Source organism: Malaya genurostris, chromosome 1 (genome assembly GCF_030247185.1).
Source record: "Malaya genurostris strain Urasoe2022 chromosome 1, Malgen_1.1, whole genome shotgun sequence".
Classification (NCBI taxonomy): Eukaryota; Metazoa; Arthropoda; class Insecta; order Diptera; family Culicidae; genus Malaya; species Malaya genurostris.
The window spans coordinates 153324622-153347308 of NC_080570.1; the positions used below are offsets into that span (position 1 = coordinate 153324622).

Genomic DNA, 22687 nt, shown 5'->3' on the forward strand with positions numbered 1-22687 from the left:
TGGCGTATTTTCATTTCCGTGTTTTACAAATTTTCTGCTGATACTTAAGTTTGAAACCACGGCCCACTGACTCCCCATTTGACCGAAAAGCCACAATAATAGGTCCCGCGCTGTCATCCGTCACGGGACTGTTTTTCGTGTAATCTTCGATGCTGGAACCGTCATTCAGTCGCTCCCCACACAACCGCAGGAATCCGATAGCTACAAAATCATCGGGACAGCTGTAAATTTCCACTCCGGCCGAATTTGGTTGAACCAGACTTGTTCCTTCTTCGTCTAGATTGATTAGTTGGAATTCGTTCTCCTCGCCATCTTCGCCCACGTTAGAAAATTTTGTACTACAAAAGTTTGGCTTCCGCTTAATGCAGATCGCATAATTCAGATTGTTCTGGAATGAGAAAAAATGTGTTGGTAAAAATGAGTTAAAATGCACATGACTAAATTGAATTATTTACGTTTCGCATTCAGCTCATCAGTGCATTAGCAGATTATGTTGATCTACTAATGCCACCTCGCGGATCAACATTATCCGCTAAGCAGACGTAAAGTCGTTGCTACTTACAACGCACTTATTTTACACTAATTGTGCAATGTCTATTCTGACGTGCCGAAAGTAACGAAACCAATTGACGGCAATGCTGGCCGCCAACAGATAGTAGTCTTTTGGGGATTTAGAACCTCTTGGGTTCCAGTTTGTGCTAAAGTGCACATGACTAAATTGAATTATTTACGTTTCAGCTCATCAGTGTATTAGTTTCGTTACTTTCGGCACGTCAGAATGGACATTGCACAATTAGTGTAAAATAAGTGCGTTGTAAGTAGCAGCGACTTTACGTCTGCTTAGCGGATTATGTTGATCCGCGAGGTGGCATTAGTAGATCAACATAATCTGCTAATGCACTGATGAGATGAATGCGAAACGTAAATAATTCAAAAATGAGTTGCCTATATTATAGGTGTCTTGTCGTTTATATGAGGAATATGGAAAAAAAAAGAGTCTTCCACATATATTTTATAATCGACATATCATAACACTTTCGTATGCAGTCGCGAATCTATTTCAGGTACTGTTTTTATTCAGTGCTCATTTGTCTATCAGTGCGTACAGTAAACAATGTACGCGAATATTTTTGCTCCGGTCCGAGCTGTGGAGTTCGAGTTGTTAGAAAATTGAGTGTAATAGGATCTACAGTTGATGAAATTTATCGAGAGACTATTGTTCCGGGGGCAAACTGTCATCCAATGTAATTCTTCTTCAAAATTTAGTACCAGAACATAGGTTCAAAATTCACAACTAAGACTCTGGAACAGAATCCTAATTCTGGATTGTGGAACTATTTTCTGGACTAGATTTTTAAACTGAATTTAGCTCCTTGATTTATGGTCGGAATTTGAATCCAGAATTCTGATTCCTAAAATCAATTTCAGAACTCTGGAAAAAAATTCAAGATATCAAAATCAGATCTGAATTCTTAAACAATATTTTTAATCTAAAGGTATGGTTTCAGTAAACAATAATCACGAAACATATCAATATACTCAGATTCAATTTTGGTTGCAACTGATTCCACATATAAGCACATTCACTTATTTACATCGCTCAGTTTTGCACTGAAGAAAAATGGCTACTTTGATGAAACAAAAAATTTCGGTTGTCTAAAAGCTGTTTACCGAGATTTCGACAAGTTGACATCCGAGTTGATATCGTTAATTTGCTGATTTCGGTAAAATGAGAAATTGCTGGTAAACACGGTAATTTATTAAACTGAATATCCCCACTTAGAAAAAAACGTTCAACGGTGGTCCTTCATTGGTCCAATACGTTGTATCATTGGTCCAATGAAAGTCCAATCAATCGTTCAACGGGAGGCCAACACGGGTCCTTCGTTTGCCGATTTTGAAACAGACCGTTGAACCGAATGCCATTTTTTTCGTTCAACAAACCCGGCAGACAGAGGTCCATTGTTGAGCCATTTTTAACATGAGGAGTTGGAGCCCCGTTGGACTAGTTTTACTGCAGAATTTCTGAAGTTTTCTCCACTCATTTGTTTAAACTAACAATACATACCTGCACAATACTTCTACTTCACGTAGAATAACAACAAATTTTCTTTCTATGTAAAGGTAAAACTTAATTTTCACACTATTTTTGCAAGAGAAAAAACAACAACAAACCGTTCCAGCAAATTGAACGAATATTTCGTGCAATATATCGTTCAACAAGCGATCAAAAATCAACAAAATTGAACGGCCTGCTGAGAGGGTCAGTACAACATGTTGAATTGCCGAGAAACCGGAAATAATAAAAGCTACACACTTAAAACCGGTTCTCGAGCTCGGTATAATGAAATGCCGAATTATATCGGCAACACTTAATTTTACTGTTTATTCAGTAATTAACATGCTCTTTTCCGAAAATCGTTAAAGTTCTATGCTGATATCTCGGTAAAGCGAGTTCTTTTGCTGAAGTTTGGCAAAACATTATACAGAACGTGTCAGTAAACCGAGATCAGCAAAACCGTTTGCCGAGATTTCGAACAGCGACTTAGCTTTTACTGAAACTCGGTGAGACACTTGTCATCTAATGTTTCCTTTCGATTTTCCTAGCATCACGTCGCCATTGCTGGAACTGGAACTGGAAAACATCTAAATTGGATGAAGGAAAATGATTTGTATATTTTGTTAAAAGATAAGTAAAATCGAAAACTATCTAATTTGCATATATATATTTATATCCGCTTATTTACAGGTAAAGGCGTGAGGAGCACTAGAAACAATTGTCTTTAGCCGTGATGTTTTCTTTTGGTGTTTGCTCTTTTTTGGTTTGCTGAATTGAAATGAACATCAATAAAATATTCCTTTCACCAACATTAGCTTTTGTGATATTAATTTCATACAAAAATAAAAACATATCTTTTCTTTTTTCGATTACTGATGACTCGGCAATTCATGATTCCATCCTGATAACTTTTGCCGAGCTGACAGCAAAATTTCTGCTGACAAGTTCGGCAATAATTGACAGTTGACAAATTTTGGATTGCCGAGATTCTCAGTAATTATACATTTTGCCGAGACTATTACCGAGCACTCGGCTGTGCAAATCTCGGCATTTTTTTGCCGAGATTCAGCAAGAAATTTTAAGTGTATATCTTAGCCGAAATTTCAGTAAAATATAATTTCGCCGTTCGTTTTCGGCATACTTTTTCGCCCAGATCAAAATTAAGTTTGAGGTGTGTAGAAATCAGTTCCAGTATTGAATTCAGAACCTTTGAATTTAGTTCTAGGATTCAGTTTCAATTCCTGAATCCTGGTCCAGAATCTTGGCTCTGGTGTAGATAAATTAATAATGGCTAAAAATGCTCAACAGTTATAAACATCGGATAAATTTCACAAACCGGTTCTTTTTAAAATCATTGACATATTCCTCAAGAACTAAGCGATGTTTTCTTCTACGGAGTATGTTAGAAATTAGGAACATCACCTGAAAATGTGGAATATATCTATTCATTATTTTTTGAGATATCGTGTTCACAGCAAAATAAAAGCGTTTTGCGGCAGGGGCCATACAATCTACAATTTTTACATATAAAGATAAGTTGAAATGCACTTTCTCACTTCCTAGAGTAATCAAAGGATTTGCATTTTTCTCGAGCCGGACGGTATGTATTCCCTTAAGACGAGAAAGTATAAAATCATACCATTTTGGAGTAAACTTTTTACCATTCAAAATAGCTGCAGAAATTTATTCTTGAAAACCGAGAAGAGGTATGGTTTCAGTAAACAAAAGCATTAGTGAAAGTGACAAGTACACGCTTGTCACGAGTTCTGGTAACTGGCGAAATTTTTTGTTCGACTTCATTTGATATTCGTCAATCCTGCATATACATAAACAAAAACGAATCTTGAGACGAGGGAAATGAGGTTGAAATATGAGTATTATTAATGTTATTGTCGGTGGTATCCTGAATTATATGATATCCACATTGAGTATGATTGGGTTAGCGTGTAGGGGTGGGTGAGAGTGCGGAATAACGGTGGCATGCGTTGAGTCAAAGGCCGCGAACGAGTGTCTAGAATATAAGTGGATATCTGCGGAAAGGAGAATATCACATTGTCAATAACGCATTAATTATGAAATCATTAATTATGAAATCTACTCGGAAATATTATTTGAACCAAACGATTAACTTCTATAAATTATAAAATAAGCTGTTATTTTCAGACATTTTGTTGATAATTTCATAAACTGTTTCGAGTTTGTTTGTATCATAATTTTACATTTTTTTTATTCTAATTTAGCTATTGGTTGAACTCATGGACGCAGCTGGGATCAGAACTAAGTCTTAAAAGGGGCCTTTATTAAATTGAAACTCCAATTTTCTTTATGAAATGATAAATAAGTTTCATGTATGAAAGGTCACGACAAGCAAGAATGTCTCGAACTGAGATATTGGATAGTCTACCTTGGGTACGCAAAGAATTTATTAGTTGAGATCTGACATCACGATACTCCACGCATGTCCAAACGACATGATCAATATCCCGATAACCTTCTCCGCAAGCACAATGATTAGTCTCGGAGAGCCCAATTCGAAGGAGATGTGCATCTAACGTGTAGTGATTGGACATGAGTCTGGACATCACACGAATGAAATCCCTACTCACATCCAGTCCCCTGAACCATGCCTTTGTCGATATTTTCGGAATAATTGAGTGCATCCACCGACCCAGATCATCTCTATCCCAAGATGCTTGCCAGCTGGCAAGTGTTCTTTGGCGAGACGAGCTATAGAATTCGTTGAAAGCAATCGGTCGCTCATAAATTTCACCCTCAATAGCACCACGTTTGGCTAAAATATCGGCTCTTTCATTGCCAGGAATGGAGCAATGAGCCGGGAGCCAGACTATAGTGATTAGATAATTATTGTTCAATATGTCGTTCAGGCACTGTTTTATTTTGCCCAGGAAAAACGGTTCATTTTTGCCAGCAGCGTTTGAGCGAATGGCTTCAATTGCACTCAGACTATCTGTGAAGAGGAAATAATGGTTTGGAGATAATGTGACGATTACACTCAAACTATAATGAACTGCTGCTAGCTCTGCTATATAAACAGATGCAGGTTCTTGAAGCCTAAATGAGGCCGAAACATTATTGTTGAACATACCAAACCCTGTCGCTTCTTCAATTCGCGATCCGTCCGTGTAAAACATTTTCTCAGAGTCAATATGCCTGAACTTACTTGAAAATATTTTTGGGATTTCCGTCGAGCGTAGATGATCCGGGATTCCACGCACTTCACGCTGCATGGATGTATCAAAAAATAAAGTTGAGTCAGGGGCACTTAGGATGCTGACACGGATAGGAATATATCTTGAAGGGTTGATTTCCTGTGACATATGGTTAAAATATACTGTCATAAATTTTGTTTGAGATCGAAGCTCGACTAGTCGTTCGAAATTATTAATTACCATGGGATTCAGCACCTCACATCTTATTAGCAGGCGTGATGAAAGCTCCCAAAATCGATCTTTTAATGGAAGAACTCCCGCCAGAACTTCAAGACTCATTGTATGTGTCGAGTGCATGCAGCCTAAGGCAATTCGCAAACAACGGTACTGAATTCGCTCAAGTTTGATAAAATGAGAGTTTGCAGCGGAACGAAAACAAACGCATCCATATTCCATCACTGAAAGTATCGTTGTTTGATACAATTTTATTAGATCTTGCGGATGAGAACCCCACCAAGATCCTGTTATTGTTCGAAGAAAATTTACTCTTTGTTGGCATTTCGTTATCAGATACCTAATGTGTCCTCCCCACGTGCATTTGGAATCGAACCACACCCCGAGGTATTTAAAAGTTAAAACCTGTTGGATCATTCTTCCCATCATATGGAGCTGAAGCTGCGCGGGGTCATGCTTTCTTGAAAAGACGACTAACTCTGTTTTCTCCGCAGAGAATTCGATACCAAGATGAACAGCCCAAACGGACAAGTTATCTAAGGTATCTTGCAATGGTTTATGCAGATCAATAGCTTTGGGCCCAGTAACTGAAACCACGCCATCATCTGCCAATTGTCTTAGTGTACATGGGGTTACTAGACAGCTGTCAATGTCATTCACGTAAAAATTATAGAGGAGCGGACTGAGGCATGAGCCTTGCGGGAGACCCATGTAGCTAATTCTGAATGTTGCCAAATCGCCATGTGAAAAATACATGCACTTCTCTGACAAAAGGTTGTGCAAATAATTATTTATAACCGCTGGAAGTCCATGTTGGTGGAGCTTGTCTGAAAGAACATCAATGGAAACTGAATCAAATGCTCCTTTAATGTCTAAAAATACAGATGCCATTTGTTGCTTTTGAGCGAAGGCAATTTGGATGTCAGACGAAAGTAATGCAAGGCAATCATTCGTCCCTTTATTTCTACGGAAGCCAAACTGAGTATCTGACAACAAACCGTTCGTCTCGACCCAAGTGTCGAGACGTCGCAGAATAATTTTTTCGAACAATTTTCTGATGCAGGACAACATCGCAATGGGTCTATATGAGTTGTGATTGGAAGCTGGTTTCCCCGGCTTTTGAATGGCGATAACTTTCACTTGTCTCCAGTCAGGTGGAACAATATTTTGCTCAAGAAACTTGTTGAACAATTCCAACAAACGTCTTTTTGCGAGGTGGGGCAGATTCTTCACCAAGTTGAATTTAATTCTGTCCAACCCAGGGGCGTTATTGTTACAAGACAAGAGTGCTATAGAAAATTCCATCATTGAAAATGGGTTATTAATAAAACCATTATTTGGAGGAGATTCACGTATAATGCTCTGCGTAGGAACAGAATCTGGGCAAACTTTCCTAGCAAAGTCAAATATCCATCGGTTCGAGTATTCATCACTCTCATTGCCCACGTTACGATTCCTCATTCGTCTGGCCGTATTCCAAAGAGTGCTCATTGAGGTTTCTCTTGACAAACCTTCGACAAAATGTCTCCAATAGCTACATTTTTTGGCTCGAAGTATGCTCTTGTACTTGGTTTCTAAAACCATAAGTTTTTCAAAATTCTGAGGAGTTCCTCCTCCCCGTTTTAGAAACGTCTTGCAAGCATTTTGTTTTGCGAGTTTAGCCTCTGAGCACTCTTTGTCCCACCAGGGGTTGGGAGGCCTTCTGTTAGTCGTTGGCCCAGGAAAGCGTTTAGTTTGGGATTGTTCTGCGGCCTCCAGAATCGAACAAACGAGGAAGTCATATTCTTCAAGTGGAGGGAGCTCTTCCATTGAATTCAAAATACTAGAGATTCTACTTTGGTATTTAATCCAGTCGATATTTTTTGTCAAATCATATGGAATACTAGCTGAATTAGCAATACATTTGTTACAGCTAATTGAGATGATGATTGGTAAATGATCGCTACCGTGTAAATCAGGCAATATTTTCCAGGTGCAATCTAGTCGAATTGATGTTGAGCAAAGAGATAGATCTAATGCACTTGGGCGTGCAGGAGGTCTTGGGATCCGTGTCATGCTACCCATATTTAATACCGTCATGCTAAAATTGTCACAAATGTTTTGTATTAAAGATGATCTGCTATCATTGTAAACGGAACCCCACATCATTCCGTGCGAATTTAAATCCCCCAGAATCAATCGTGGAGCAGGAAGGGCTTCAACCATTTCATTAAGCTGTCGCTGTCCAACTTGTGCTTTTGGAGGAATATAAACCGAAGCTATGCAAATATCTTTGCCTTTAATGTTTATTTGGCAAGCAACAACTTCTATACTAGAAGTTGAAGGGATGTTTAATCTATAAAAGGAACAGCATTTCTTAATTCCCAAAAGCACTCCACCATACGGAGAATCTCTATCGAGACGTATAATGTTAAAATCATTAAAATTTAAGGCTATGTTTGAAGTAAGCCATGTTTCGCATAAAGCAAATACATCACATTTTTGACTATGCAATAAAATTTTAAATGAATCAAGTTTTGGCATGATGCTTCGACAATTCCACTGCAGGACAGTGATTGTATCATTTGCGGCGGGTGATAAATTATCCATCAAAAGATACAAAACCTGAGACAATTGGCCATTGAGCTGATAACTGCTTCAAAAAATTTCTAGCTATTGGAAGGAATGCCATTATGAGGGTCTTTAAGGGTTCAGATATATTGAATGCTGCGAAAATCCATTCAACAATTTCCGAAAACTTCAGTAATCCTGTTGGTGGCTGTGAAATGGAGCCCACAGGATTATTACCTTTTTCTGTGCTAGATCCTGGATTGGTTTGTGAATTTGACAAACCAGGAGGCACAGTCTTTGGTTTTGACTTTTTTTGTTTAACACGGGGATCTTTTTTTGAAGATGAAATTTTAGGTGTCTTTTTTGGTAATTTGGAGGAAGACTTCTTTCTCTTAACTGACCCTTGGGTAGTGATAAACGAATTATCTTCACTATTTTCGTCAGAGTCAGAGTCCTCTGGTTCCTCTAGATTTGAAAACCCGTTTTCGGTTTCCAAAGGGGGGACATCAATGACCGTTTTAAGCATTTCTGCATATGTGCGCTTAGACCGTGCTTTTAAAGAAAGCTTAATTTTGTCTTTGTGCACTTTAAATGCAGTGCATACTGAAATATCCTCATGAGGACTTTCCCCACAATAAATACATTTTTCAATTTCCTTGTTGCAATCATTATCTTTATGAGGTCCTTCACACTTAATACATTTTGGTTTATTACTACAGTAAGTAGCTGTGTGTCCGAATTTTTTGCAGTTCGTACAATTCATTACATTTGGAACAAAAAGCCGAACAGGGAGGCGAATTTTATCGACATAGACATAGGACGGCAACGCAGATCCGGCAAATGTCACTCGAAACGAGTCTGATGGGCGATAAACTTTTTTTCCCTCTTCATAAACTACTGAGTACAGTTGTTTGCACTCCAGTATTTTCACACCCTCAAGCATAGAGTTCTTGAAACGACCAACACCATGCTTGAGTAAATCATCTACCGAAAGACTCGCTTCGGTAACAACACCGTCAATTTCGACATCTTTGGAGGGTATGTAAACTTATACTCTTTATTGAAATGTTCCGAAGAGACAATATCATTCGCGTGTTTCAAATTATTTACCACAACACGAATTTTATCGTTATTTACTTTTATGATCTCTTTGATTGAAGAGAATCGTGATGTCAAACCTTTAGAAATTTGGTAAATGTTTAATGGCTTTGATATACGTCTAAAAAAGACTATCCAAGGCCCAGAAGAGCTCTCCTGATATTTTTTCGTTCGTGGGGGTATAGGATTCATGCTAGGATTTACGTCCATGGATTCATCCATTACATTAAAATTTTTAATCAAACTTTAAAATAAAAAATGAAACCAACACTATACAGTACTCAATCAAAAGGAAAAGAAAAAACTTCTACCTTGAAATTGTTGTCTATCTCCGTTGCACTGCCGTGTAGATCCTCGTTGCTCTAGATGTTCTTGTTGGATGCGGATTGTTGGATGTGATGCTACTGCTACCTGACATCCAGCACCACTCGATTTCCGATATACTTTTGTCTTCGCCAGCTGTAACCAGCGCAGGTCACCGGTGTATACCTGCGTGTTGTATGGCAGTGGAAAGACCGAGTTGTCTTGTCTCCTTCTTCCTTGTGCTCCGCACCGATATGCTTCTGCACCGAAGTGCCTTCGCACCGGTGTGCCTTTGCACTCTCCTGCTTCTGTGTGCCTTTGCACTCTTCTTCTTCAATGTGCCTTTGCACTCTCCTGCTCAGCACTTGTGGCTGTATATTGTGGCCTGGGTAGAGCTTGGGAAACGCCCTTTGTTGTTTCCTTCACCAGCTTGGCCCAGCACTAGGGCTCTCTTATGCAGCACGATTTTACGTTTTAACGGCTGCTGCCAACAGGTCTCTACCTGTAGTTCAACCGTTGTCGTATTTAACGCGTGTAAACTAACCAGCGTTATTAAACTGTACGCTTCTATACACAACCTTCTCGGTTGAACGGCTATTACTGAATGATTGCTTAATGGTATTCCTTTCGTTTTTAGACAAAAAGTGACGGTGCGTTATCGTGGTGCAAGATCCACGAGTTGTTTGCCACGAATCTAGTTTTTTTTCGACAAATTGTTTCACGCATACGTCTCATAACACCCAAATAAAACTGGGTTGGTTTTTGTTTCAAGCGAAAAAGCCATAATTGATAAAGTTGAATTAATCACGAAATTGTTTGTCAAGAGTTTGACAGGAATGAACAATCAGATTATTTGTTAATTTTATCATTTTTTTTCGTTCAAACAAACGAAACAAAGAAAAAAAACAAATATCTTTTTTCGTAGCTTCAAGTGAAAATATTCATAATATCAAACCAGATTTTCTGTTGTCACAATTCAACAAAATAAATCGTTGTGTGAAACCAAAATTTTATCATTCCTACAATTTTTGGCTTCGTGTTTAGTACGCAACCATTCCAGTACCGCACTCCGTAAAACCTGTCTGAGGAGAATTTTTTATAGGGTTCACAAATCATGAAAATGACGTTTCTAGTTTGTTTTGGTTTCTGGTTCGGAAATGTTTGACTATTACTTGATGCGATTGATTATTTTTTGTTGAATTCAAGGTAAAAACCGATTTGTGAATTGTGAACAAAGTTTCGTAGTGAAATCCACAAGTGGATTAATGTGTGTACATTATGCATTCCCATATTTGATATGAAGATACAATAAGTGTCAGGTGAGTTTTGTTATGGGCGAAAACTATGAATTACAAATAACTTGGTCGTCGATTTGCAAAAAAAAAAATCTAAGAAACGATTTAAGAAAATTAGCACGGAAAAGCACAGGTCATTTTTTTCCTACTAGACTTTTATGAAAAATTCGTCGTCTTAAGTAAATTGTGGGAAAATCAATGGAAGGATTTTTAATGTCAGCAGTTTTGAAATACAGTTACAAATAAATGATGATGTTGAGAACTATATTAGAAAAACGTCAATGGGTGTAAATACGAGGTTGCTTACCAAATAGCTAGGCTTGCTGTTGCTAACAATCACCGATTGGTTATCGTAATTAAATGACTTTATATATCCGTTCACTTCTCCATAGTACTGCAGGCAACCTTCGGGTGCTTCTGGTGTTGCTAGCTGTTGAACAAATTTCCTATCAAATTCCAGTGCCCAGTGCAAACAAATTCATTCCTACTGACCTGTGTTATTCGGATATTAAATGCTTTTGGGTGCTCGGACTTGGAAACAGCCGTCAAGTACAAAAAGTGTGAAGAATCTCTATCAATTTGTAGATATACTAGACAGAAAAAAGAAAAAAACTTAGAATATTTCTTTTACCTTTTACGTAGTAGGATATAGTATATCTCACCGTGTTGACCACTGTTGATTCCGCAAAGTGCAGGATATTTTCGGTAACTGTTTTGTACGGAAATGATCAATTGATCATCAAGGCAATTTCCATCAATCGGGGGTGCCATTTCGAAAAATACGAACTCCAGTAGTACCTGTCTTACGTTCCAACGGAGACCAACAGCTAAACTGCAGGCTAGCCGGGTTTGAACCGCCATCGGGTAACCAGGACTTTGGAAGTAGCTAATATTCTGAGCCGTATGTTCGCTACACCCAAGCTGAACTAGAATGGAATAAAAATTGAATTTAGATTTTATAAAATGCCTTCTTCTTAAACATACAAACACAACAAACACCAAATCCAGCAGCACAAAGATCCATCGGTTTACCGCCAAGCTGATTACACTCCATCTCGTGGTAGCAAATACCGTACACCGTAGTCAGGTTGTCTCTTTTGGCCACACATGGTGTATTTTCAAACTTGATTATGTTAAACAAACTGAACAAGGTTAGTGGAGATTTTAATCGCTCCAACACTCGGGACTCGGTAGAATTCGGTTCCAAACTGTGATGGAATAGTTTCTGCAGTCTATCTTCAATCAGTGCAAACGCACTTTCGATTCGGGTGGGTGGACGCATAACGTTGCTGACCGATCCGTTCGGACGAACCGACACAGATGGCACACCGATGTGTGATGTGATGGAGGAGGTTTCATTTTCAGCAACAGACGCCCCTTCCGGCAGTAATAACGGCACTGTCGAAGACGTCGGTGGTTTTTCTTCCTCATTACTTTCTTCAATCCACGGAAGCACTGGAGCAGAGTGGTGCTGTGGCGCCTGATGTTTACTTTCGACAACTTTCGGATCGTAACGTAATCCATATTCTACCTTATAGTCTATGTACGGCAGGCGGTTCCTTCCGAGCAAGTCACGCAAGAAGAGCCGCTCGGATGGTGATCGATGGACGGACTCGTTGCCGCTGATAGGCGTCACTGGCTTATTTGAAATTAAATTGTATGTGTTAGGATCTAACCGTTGCTTGACGAAACGTTCGTGCAACTTTTATCTAGTTAGTAACTTAATAACATATTTTGCACCTTGACTGCTGGTAGATTAATGTTTAGCTAGATTTATACGCTTCGGTGCTACGAACTCGTAATGAACGAATAATTATAATTTGAATGCATACCTCAACATTGCATTATTAATAGCTTGGGTTTGAATTTTGATCAGATGACTTTTCAAAAAGTTGCATAAATTCAATGGAATGGATCGATTCAGTTGGATAAAAAATCCTGAATTAGTCTCACATGGTTTCCGACTTTGCGGACGACAATACTGGTAGGGTTGTTGATCGCAGACTAGTGGACGAAATTATGAGAATATCGCAGAGTAACACAATATTTGTATGTTATTACTATAGAAATTTTGAACCAATTTGTAGCACTTCTTACTTTCCACTTATCAGATAGCTAAAACATATATTTTAGAACACTAATGACATGCGAAAACGATGCTAAAAGTATGATAAAAAATGTGATCATATATAGAACTTTCCAATGCTTTCGATGCCAACTAGAAGCACGGATATGACAGGCATCTCTAAATCTCTTTCTGAACAAAAAATGTTGAAAATGTAGAATTTTTTACCAGAAAATAATTTAATTTTGTTGTTTTTATTCGAATAAAAGTGTTGCAGATCACATCAAATGCTTGTTGACGTATATCGTGATCATGCTCTATCAGAAGCAACGTACAAATTATGGTTAAAACGGGTCAGAGATTTTAATGAGAGAAATGACTTACAAGCAATATTGGTTGAAGATGATACTTCTAGTCAAAAGCGAATTGCTGCAATGTTGAATGTTGCACACCAAACAATTTCTGACTGTTTGAAAGCTATGGAAAAGATCCGAAAGTGTGGAAAATGGTTGCCACATGAATTGAATGAAATACAGTTAAAAACAAAAAAAATAGTTGTGAAATTTTGCTTCAAAGGCATGAAAGAAAATCATTTTTACCACGGTATTGTTAATTTCAATGAAAAATTGATTTATTCTAAGAATTCTAAACGGAAAAAAATCACGAGTTAATTCGGGACAACTATCAACATCGTTTACAAAACCAATCTGTATTTGGTTGGATGTGTGCTATGTGAGCATGAGATTCTAAAACCTGGTATAACTGAACATTTTGAGGTTTTTGGTTTGTACAAAAAAGCACATTTTTTGTTTCAATTTTCTTCCCGTTTCGCCTTAGGCTCATCAGTGCTTAAAGCAGTTCAAATTGAACTGCCATCTCCGCTTAGCAGTTTAATTTGAATCGCTAAGAAGACGCAAAGTTTACACTAAAGACTGTCCCAGAAAGTATGGACGCAAACAAAAACCGCTGCCATTTCGCAATGGTTCAGAATCTGTCAATTTTTATGGCTGCGTCCTGTTGTTTACACTCTTCTCTAACCACATGTGCAGTTGTTTATTCGTTTTCATTAGTTTGTTTCGAAATGCGTGGACTTTCAGCAGAACCACTTCGAAAATTGTGTACAAATGGTGCACAGAACGCGGACTGTCACTGAGAAAGATAGCAAAAATGGAAGGAGTAAGTGAAAAAGCCATGCGAAATGCAATCAGGAAGTTCGATGAGGATAACACCTTCGAGGATAAACCGAAAACGGGTCGAAAAAAAGGTCCTGCTAATCCTCAGTTGGATAAACGTATACTGAAGGAGGCAAAGCGTAACAAGAAGCATCACCGAGGGTTCGAAAGCTGTACAATACGAATCTTGCTGGAAATTTGAACTGCATAATGATGGACGACGAAACCTACGTGAAACTCGATTTCAAATCCTTGTCGGGATCACAATATTATACGGTGCGAGAAGGGCAAGTGTTAAACCAGTCCGAGACATCGATTGAAGTCGAAAAATTTGGTAAGAAAGCTATGGTCTGGCAAGCAATTTGTAGCTACAGTAAAATTTCGAAACCCTTCATCACCACTGCTTCAATGAACAGCGAAATATACATCAAGGAATGTTTACAAAAACGACTTCTACCCATGATTCGAAGTCACAAGGATCCTGTTGTCTTCTGATCAGGTCTTGCTTCTTGCCACTACTCGAAATCAACGGTAGAATTGTATACTACCAAAAATGTCACTTTCGTCCCAAAAGACATGAATCCACCAAATTTCGACCAATTGAGGAATTTTGGGCACTAACAAAGGCACATCTTAGGAAACATGTCTCGGCAGCCGAAATCATTCAACAGTTCGAAAAAGATTGGAAAAAAAGTGTCAAAACTGGTCGCCAAGAGGTCTGTACGGAATTTAATAAGGAACGTTCGCAAGAAGGTGCGCCAGCTAGTCTACAATGGCTAAGTAGGAAATGTTGAGTATAATATTCTGTTGTTGTAGTCTAATATTATCAGTGTATCGAATAAAATTTGAATATCTAACACTTGTGAATTATTTACAGCGAAATCAAAGTGCGTCCATACTTTCTGGGACAGTCTTTAATCAGAATACGTGTTCTGCGCAATCAGAAAATGTATGAGTACACAAATTACATGTTGGAATTTTTCATCGTCGTTCTTTTTGAAGCGGCATGGAAAATTTTACATCACTAACATTTCATTACTGTTTTTCGTTCGAATGTGAAACCTTCACTTTAGCAAATGAACTGAATTAACATTATTTGATAGCTATCGGCTGTTTGTTTAAGTGTTAACCCTAATTTGAATACGTATTATAGGAAATGTAATTGATATTCCAGAAAATGAATGATATTCCCGGAAAATTTAAGTTTGTTGTTTGTCGATAAGCTTTTTTGAAAATTTGGAATCGTTTAATAATTTTGCTACTGCGAATTCAAACATCAGCTACTGGAACTCCTTTCGTTACAGCAAGTGTCTCCAAAAGCGGCTTCTCCATTTCCTAATGTTTTTTTGGTTGGATTTGGCATCATGCCACTACACGAAGGACGTGGTAGAGTGATATAAGGCGAATAATGTCGATTTCGTGTCGAAAAATACTGGTCTATTATGAAGAAACACCTTCTTAAACTACCCGAAGTAGTGAAGATTGAGGAAGCATGGCTTAATATGCAAAAAACTCGATTCTGAGGTCGTGCTCTTTATGGCAGTTCACGCATTCGAAAATAAAGGCGAAATATATTAAATGAATGATGTCAAAACTGACTTTAATTGTTTCTTTGTTCTCCCTAATAATTTGGTGGTAATGGAATAAAAACTCGAATTTAGTGTGTGCGGTTTTTGAACGGTACATCATTTAAGTGCAAACAGCAGTTTCTCCTTGTGCATTTTTCTATAGAAAGGTGATATAATTGCTGGATAATCGACTTTCGAAGGGAGCCTCGGAGACCCATAGTTTCATATACCATTTAACTCAGCATGACGAGATCGGGAAATGTTCGGAAAGGTTCGTCTGGAAGCTTCTATTACACCATTGATCAAGTTCAAAGATCAAATAGCTGTCACCTCTGGTTCCGGAGATATAATGGTATAAGTGACGTAACCGACAAAACGCGTTGTTTTTTTACCGCTCAATTTTCTCAGAGATGACTGAGCCGATTTTTACAAGCCTGGGCTCGTTTGGAAGCTACTATTGAATTGTGAATCAAGCTCGAAAATCAAATGGTTAGCACTTCTTGTTCCGTAGACGAAACCGACCAAACGTGTCGTTTTTTACCGTTAAACTTTCTCAGAGATGGCTAAGCCAATTTTAACAAGGCTGGGCCCGTTTGAAGGCTACTATTGAAATGTGAATAATAAGTTTGAAGATCAAACGGCTGGCACTTTCGGTTCCGGAGATATACAGATATATGCCACGTTACCAACAAAATTTGTTTTTTACCGGATCATTTTCTTATAGATGGTTGAATCAATTCCAACAAGCTCAGGCTAGTTTGAACGATACTATTGGACCATTGATCAAGTTCGAAGACCAGATGGCTGTCACTTTTGGTTCCGGAGATATAATGGTATAAGTGAGGTAAGCGACAAAACGTGTTGTTTTTACCGCTAAATTTTCTCAGAGATGACTGAGCCGATTTCTACAAGCCTAGAATTGTTTGAAAGCTCCTTTTGAATTTTGGATCAAATTCGAAAACCACAAGTGGCGTTAACGACAAAACGCGTTGTTTTTTATCGCTTTATCGAGATGACTCAGTCGATTTTAATAAGTCTAGCCTCTTTTAAAAGTTACTATTGCTTTTCGACCAAATTGGCTGTCACTTCTGGTTCTGGGCATATAATGGTATAAGTAACGCAAACGACTAACCGCACATTTCTCATCGGCTGAGTTTTCTCGAAGATGACTCCACAAAATTTGATAAATTTCGACTTATTTGAAAGCTGCTAACAATGTTAATCAAATTTTGAAGGGTTAATGCGAAAATTTTCGTAATCATGCCTAATGCCGTAACCGACAAAACCCAGTGTTTTTCAATGCAACAAAATATTTCTCGGACATAAAAGAATCGATTTTGAAAGACTTAGGTTCGTTTGAAAGTTGCCATTGGGTTATTTGGTTAGCTTATAATACTAATGGCCGAAGATAGAATCATATAAATATCTCAACGGGACTACTTGAATGGCAAGAAAAAGGCATTAAAGACTGTCCCAGAAAGTATGGACGCAACCAAAAACCGCGGCCATTTCGCAATGGTTCAGAATCTGTCAATTTTTATGGCTGCGTCCTGTTGTTTGCACTCTTCTCTAACCACTTGTGCAGTTGTTTATTCGTTTTCATTAGTTTGTTTCGAAATGCGTGGACTTTCAGCAGAACAACGTCCAAAAATTGTGTACAAATGGTGCATAGAACGCTGACTGTCACTGAGAAAGATAGCAAAAATGGAAGGAGTAAGTGAAAAAGCCGTGCGAAACGCAATCAGGAAGTTCGGTGAGGATAACACCTTTGAGGATAAACCGAAAACGGGTCGAAAAAGTTGGATAAACGTATGCTGAAGGCGTTCGAGCAAAAAAAGGAGGTTCCAGTTCGGGATGTTTCCAAAAAAGTGGGCACTTCGAAGTCAAATGTTCTTCGTGATAAAGAACGTTTAAATCTTCGAACCTATAAGAAGCAGAAACAACCAAAACGTAGTCCGAAACAAGAAGCATCGATCAGGAAATTTGAACTGCATAACCATGGACGACGAAACCTACGTGAAACTCGATTACAAATCCTTGCCGGGACCACAATATTATACGGTGCGAGAAGGGCAAGTGTTAAACCAGTCCGAGACATCGATTGAAGTCGAAAAATTTGGTAAGAAAGTTATGGTCTGGCAAGCAATTTGTAGCTGCGGTAAGATTTCGAAATATACATCAAGGAATGTTTACAAAAACGACTTCTACCCATGATTCGAAGCCACAAGGATCCTGTTGTCTTCTGGCAGATCTTGTTTCTTGCCACTACTCGAAATCAACGGTAGAATGGTATACTACCACAAATGTCACTACCGTCCCAAAAGACATGAATCCACCAAATAGCCCACAACTTCGACCAATTGAGGAATTTTGGGCATTAACGAAGGCACATCTTAGGAAACATGTTTCGGCAGCCGGAACCATTCAACAGTTCGAAAAAGATTGGAAAAAAAGTGTCAAAACTTGTCGTCAAGAAGTCTGTACGGAATTTCATGAGGAATGTTCGCAAGAAGGTGCGCCAGCTAGTCTACTATGGCTAAGTAGCAAATGTTGAGAATAATATTCTGTTGTTGTAGTCTAATATTATTAGTATATCGAATAAAATTTGAATATCTAACACTTGTGAATTATTTACAGCGAAATTAAAGTGCGTCCATACTTTCTGGGACAGTCTTAAATGGTATAAGTGACGTAAGCGACAAAACGTGTTGTTTTTACCGCTAAATTTTCTCAGAGATAGCTGAGCCGATTTCTGCAAGCCTTGGATTGTTTCAAAGCTCCTTTTGAATTTTGGATCAAATTCGAAGAGCACAAGTGACGTAAACGACAAAACGTGTTGTTTGTTTATCGCTTTATCGAGATTACTAAGCCGATTTTAACAAGTCTAGCCTCTTTTGAAAGCTACTATTGATTGATCGACCAAGTTGGCTGTCACTTGTGGTTCTGGACATATAATGGTAAAGGGTGATTTTTTAAGAGCTTGAGAACTTTTTTAAACAATAAAACGCATAAAATTTGCAAAATCTCATCGGTTCTTTATTTTAAACGTTAGATTGGTACATGACATTTACTTTTTGAAGATAATTTCATTTAAATGTTGACCGCGGCTGCGTCTTAGGTGGTCCATTCGGAAAGTCCAATGTTGGGCAACTTTTTCGAGCATTTCGGCCGGAATAGCCCGAATTTCTTCGGAAATGTTGTCTTCCAAAGCTGGAATAGTTACTGGCTTATTTCTGTAGACTTTAGACTTGACGTAGCCCCACAAAAAATAGTCTAAAGGCGTCAAATCGCATGATCTTGGTGGCCAACTTACCGGTCCATTTCTTGAGATGAATTGTTCTCCGAAGTTTTCCCTCAAAATGGCCATAAAATCGCGAGCTGTGTGGCATGTAGCGCCATCTTGTTGAAACCACATGTCTACCAAGTTCAGTTCTTCCATTTTTGGCAACAAAAAGTTTGTTAGCATCGAACGATAGCGATCGCCATTCACTGTAACGTTGCGTCCAACAGCATCTTTGAAAAAATACGGTCCAATGATTCCACCAGCGTACAAACCACACCAAACAGTGCATTTTTCGGGATGCATGGGCAGTTCTTGAACGGCTTCTGGTTGCTCTTCACTCCAAATGCGGCAATTTTGCTTATTTACGTAGCCATTCAACCAGAAATGAGCCTCATCGCTGAACAAAATTTGTCGATAAAAAAGCGGATTTTCCGAATGGACCACCTAAGACGCAGCCGCGGTCAACATTTAAATGAAATTATCTTCAAAAAGTAAATGTCATGTACCAATCTAACGTTTAAAATAAAGAACCGATGAGATTTTGCAAATTTTATGCGTTTTATTGTTTAAAAAAGTTCTCAAGCTCTTAAAAAATCACCCTTTATAAGTAACGCAAACGACTAACCGCACATTTATCATCGGCTGAGTTTTCTCGAAGGTGACTCCACAAATTTCGATAAACTTCGGCTTATTTGAACGCTAACAATGTCAATCAAATTTTGAAGGGTTATGGCGAAAATTTTCGTTTTGAGAGATGCCTTATGCTGTAACCGACAAAACCCAGCGATTTTCAATGCAACATAATATTTCTCGGACATAAAAGAATCGATTTTGAAAGACTTAGGTTCGTTTGAAAGTTGCCATTGGGTTATTTGGTTAGCTTATAATACTAATGGCCGAAGATAGAATCATATAAATATCCCAACGGGACTACCTCAGGAGCAAAACTCTTTGCAAGCGAATGAGTAGTGTCAACAATGTGTGCGTAAAAACAAATTCCGGCGCTTCTTTTCCTGATTTTAATCAATAAATCTTCCATATGGTTGAAAAATAAACCAATCAGTTCATTCTGCTTAAAATATATGGATTTCCTCTTGCAGAAATTATAGCGATATAAAGATTTACGTACCTTCTATAGGTAAACCCGCAAAATAGGAACTTTTAATTTAACACGCGAAAGGCAATGGATATGGAATGTTGTCGTAAAACTAATTATTTTTCCGGAAAACTGCTTTTGCTATAGAAAATAGCGCAATCTTATACAATCGCATTGAAGCAGTGTTGCTAACTTTTTTATTAGGGAATTAAAATATACATTCATAAAATGTAAACATATTTCCTCAAACGTTGGTGAAAAATTGTTAAAAACTGATATTTTATCCAAAAAGTCAGGCTTAACATTCATTTGAGAATAAATTATTGTTAAAAATGATTGTTTGAAACTCAATCGTGCAAGCCACTTTTATAAAATGGTTGCACTGCATATATGACATATGTACCAAATAAAATGTACGTAATACACAAATTACCAATACAAGTTAACTTGGTTTACTCTTGATCCTTAAATGACAACAGACAGGCATGATCACACCACTAGGTGGCTCTTTACATAGAATAATGACTAAAAATCATCATTTTTTCCCCTGCATTGATGACTTTATTGCAAAATACAGCAATTTGTCGTAATAATTGAAAGAGAAAGTAAACAAAGAGCAATTCTCATTTGTATTCGGGACTACGCAAGAGATGTCACTCTACACACTAGGGTGGGACAAAAAATTGATATCAGCTCCACCAAACTTTTAGTGTTGCTTTTATGTCCCATAAGCATCATGCAAAATTTTAGCTCGATCGGAGATAATTATATTTTCGCGCCCACGGTTTAAAGTTTGTATGGGATTTAGTATGAAAAAATTAAATTTCAACAAAAAATCGGCTGGAGATCAACCTATGAACACTACAAATCAGTGCATGTGATATTTTCGTAGTAAATTTAACGAGGAAGAAAACTTTGAAGACCGCAAAACAATCCGACGTTTGTAGAAAAAGTTATTAAATAAAAACCGGCAAAAGGTCCGAACAATGGCTCATTCGTTAATATATCTAGCACCACTGCTGCCAGTGAAAGTAATATGATGTGATTTCCTTTTAATGAGCTATAACGGTTGATCTGAGTTGTTTGATATCTTCACGATAGTTACTCAGCAGAGTATAAAGATTATTGTTAAGTGACAAACCATGCTCCAAACCTTACTGTAAAGACACAAAAAGTTATATAATTTATGCTTTTGTTTGCATAAAATAGTACCATCTATATCTTCTAAACTATAAGAGATAGAGAGTTTATATATTCGGCCAAGTTATTTAATTTGAGTTTATCTAAAATATTGTGTAAGATACTAAAAACCTATTTTTTCAAATTTAAAAGTTAGACTTTTTTGTGTTTTTACAGTGAGTTTTGGAACATGGCTTGTAACTTAAAAATAATCCTTATACTCAACTGAGAAACTTTTGTGAAGATATCAAACAACTAAAATCAACCGTTATAGCATAATAAAAGAAAGCACAATCATATTACCACCACTAGCATCAGTGGTACTAGATATATTAACGAATGAGCCATTGTTCGGACATTGTGCCGGATTTTATTTAATAACTTTCTCTACAAACGTCGGATTGTTCTGCGGTCTTCTAAAGTTTTCCTCCTCGTTGAATTTCCTACGAAAATAACACATTGACTGATTTTTAGAGTTCATAGGTTGATCTCCAGCCGATTTTTTGTTAAAAGTGAATTTTTCCATACTAAATCCCATACAAGCTTTAAACCGTGGGCGTGAAATTATAGTTTCTCCGATCGAGCTAAAATTTTGCATGATGCTTATGGGACATAAAAGGAACACGAAAAGTTTGGTGGAGCTGATATCAATTTTTTGTCCCACCCTACTACACACATGCATTCTAGTGGATCGAAGTTCACATATGCTAAACAAAGTCTTGGTGTCAAGTTTTCAAATTTTCTATTTCGAAAACCCTTTTTAGCTGATTCTATGGTTAGTGCTGTGATCCTGCTAACTCTAAAAACCCTCCCTTTATTAGATTTCGAACAAGGATTAGATTCTGTACCCGTGTTAGTAATTTCCTTCACCGGAAATTCCGTTCGGTTACCAACGGCACGCACTAGAAGGTTGCCGTCCAATTCATCCCACGATTTGCTTTCGTTGATTTTCGAAAAAACTACCACAAACTTTGCGTGAATCACTACGAGAACTAAACCCAAACAAGTAACGAACGCCATAATCCGTGGCCTTTTTGGTAGTCTTTTAGTAGTCAGCTTTTCGTGACATCCGCGGGGGCTAGCCTAAGTGGCACTGAATGTCATACTGCGAATCTCAGCACCAACAACACAATCGGATGTCATTTTTCTCACCATCTATGATGGGATATGATTGATGATGGTATCTCATGCCCCCTTCGGGCGGGCTGGCCAATTACAAGCTGAATCAGGCCGTAACCGTAACTAGTTGATGTAGCAAAATAAAAAAAACAAATCTAAGTACCCACAATCGGCTGCATGATTGTTGATATGAATCTGTAATCTCGCGGTACGCAAGGTGTTTGTTTTATGGACTTTCTGCAAGTAGGTATTCGAAACAGACGAGAGAGAAAGAGAGAGAGAGAGCCGACTAGCCGATGCTGTTTCGGTCGGTTTGAATAATTGCAGTTTAAACGTTTAATGTATCAATTAATGGAAGTAATCGTCTTCGTGTACCACGATTTCTCCGTCATGGAAGAAAGCGGCACACATTTGTGTTTTTGCCTATCTTTAGTTGATGGACTTACCTCTGAGGGTGCGTTTCGTGTTGGTGTCAACGTGATATCCATATCGATTT

The 22687-nt window shown here is 38.0% G+C and overlaps 2 protein-coding genes across 2 annotated transcripts in view; one reads left to right on the plus strand and one right to left on the minus strand.

The window, feature by feature from the left end:
• Nucleotides 1-8: 8 nt before the first annotated feature.
• Nucleotides 9-22679, minus strand: LOC131428477 (uncharacterized). The gene is made up of 6 exons (XM_058592460.1): nt 22638-22679; nt 11694-12348; nt 11372-11635; nt 11202-11299; nt 11017-11139; nt 9-388 (listed from the first exon to the last, which is right to left on the minus strand). The coding sequence occupies exons 1-6, from the start codon at nt 22677-22679 to the stop codon at nt 11-13; spliced, it is 1560 nt and encodes a 519-aa protein (XP_058448443.1). The 3' UTR covers nt 9-10.
• Nucleotides 10563-22687, plus strand: part of LOC131426231 (BLOC-1-related complex subunit 5) — a 29252-nt gene continuing 17127 nt past the window's right edge. Inside the window, exon 1 of the mRNA XM_058588808.1 lies at nt 10563-10733. The gene's annotated coding sequence lies outside the window, so the exon portion shown is untranslated. The remainder of the gene's footprint in view (nt 10734-22687) is intronic.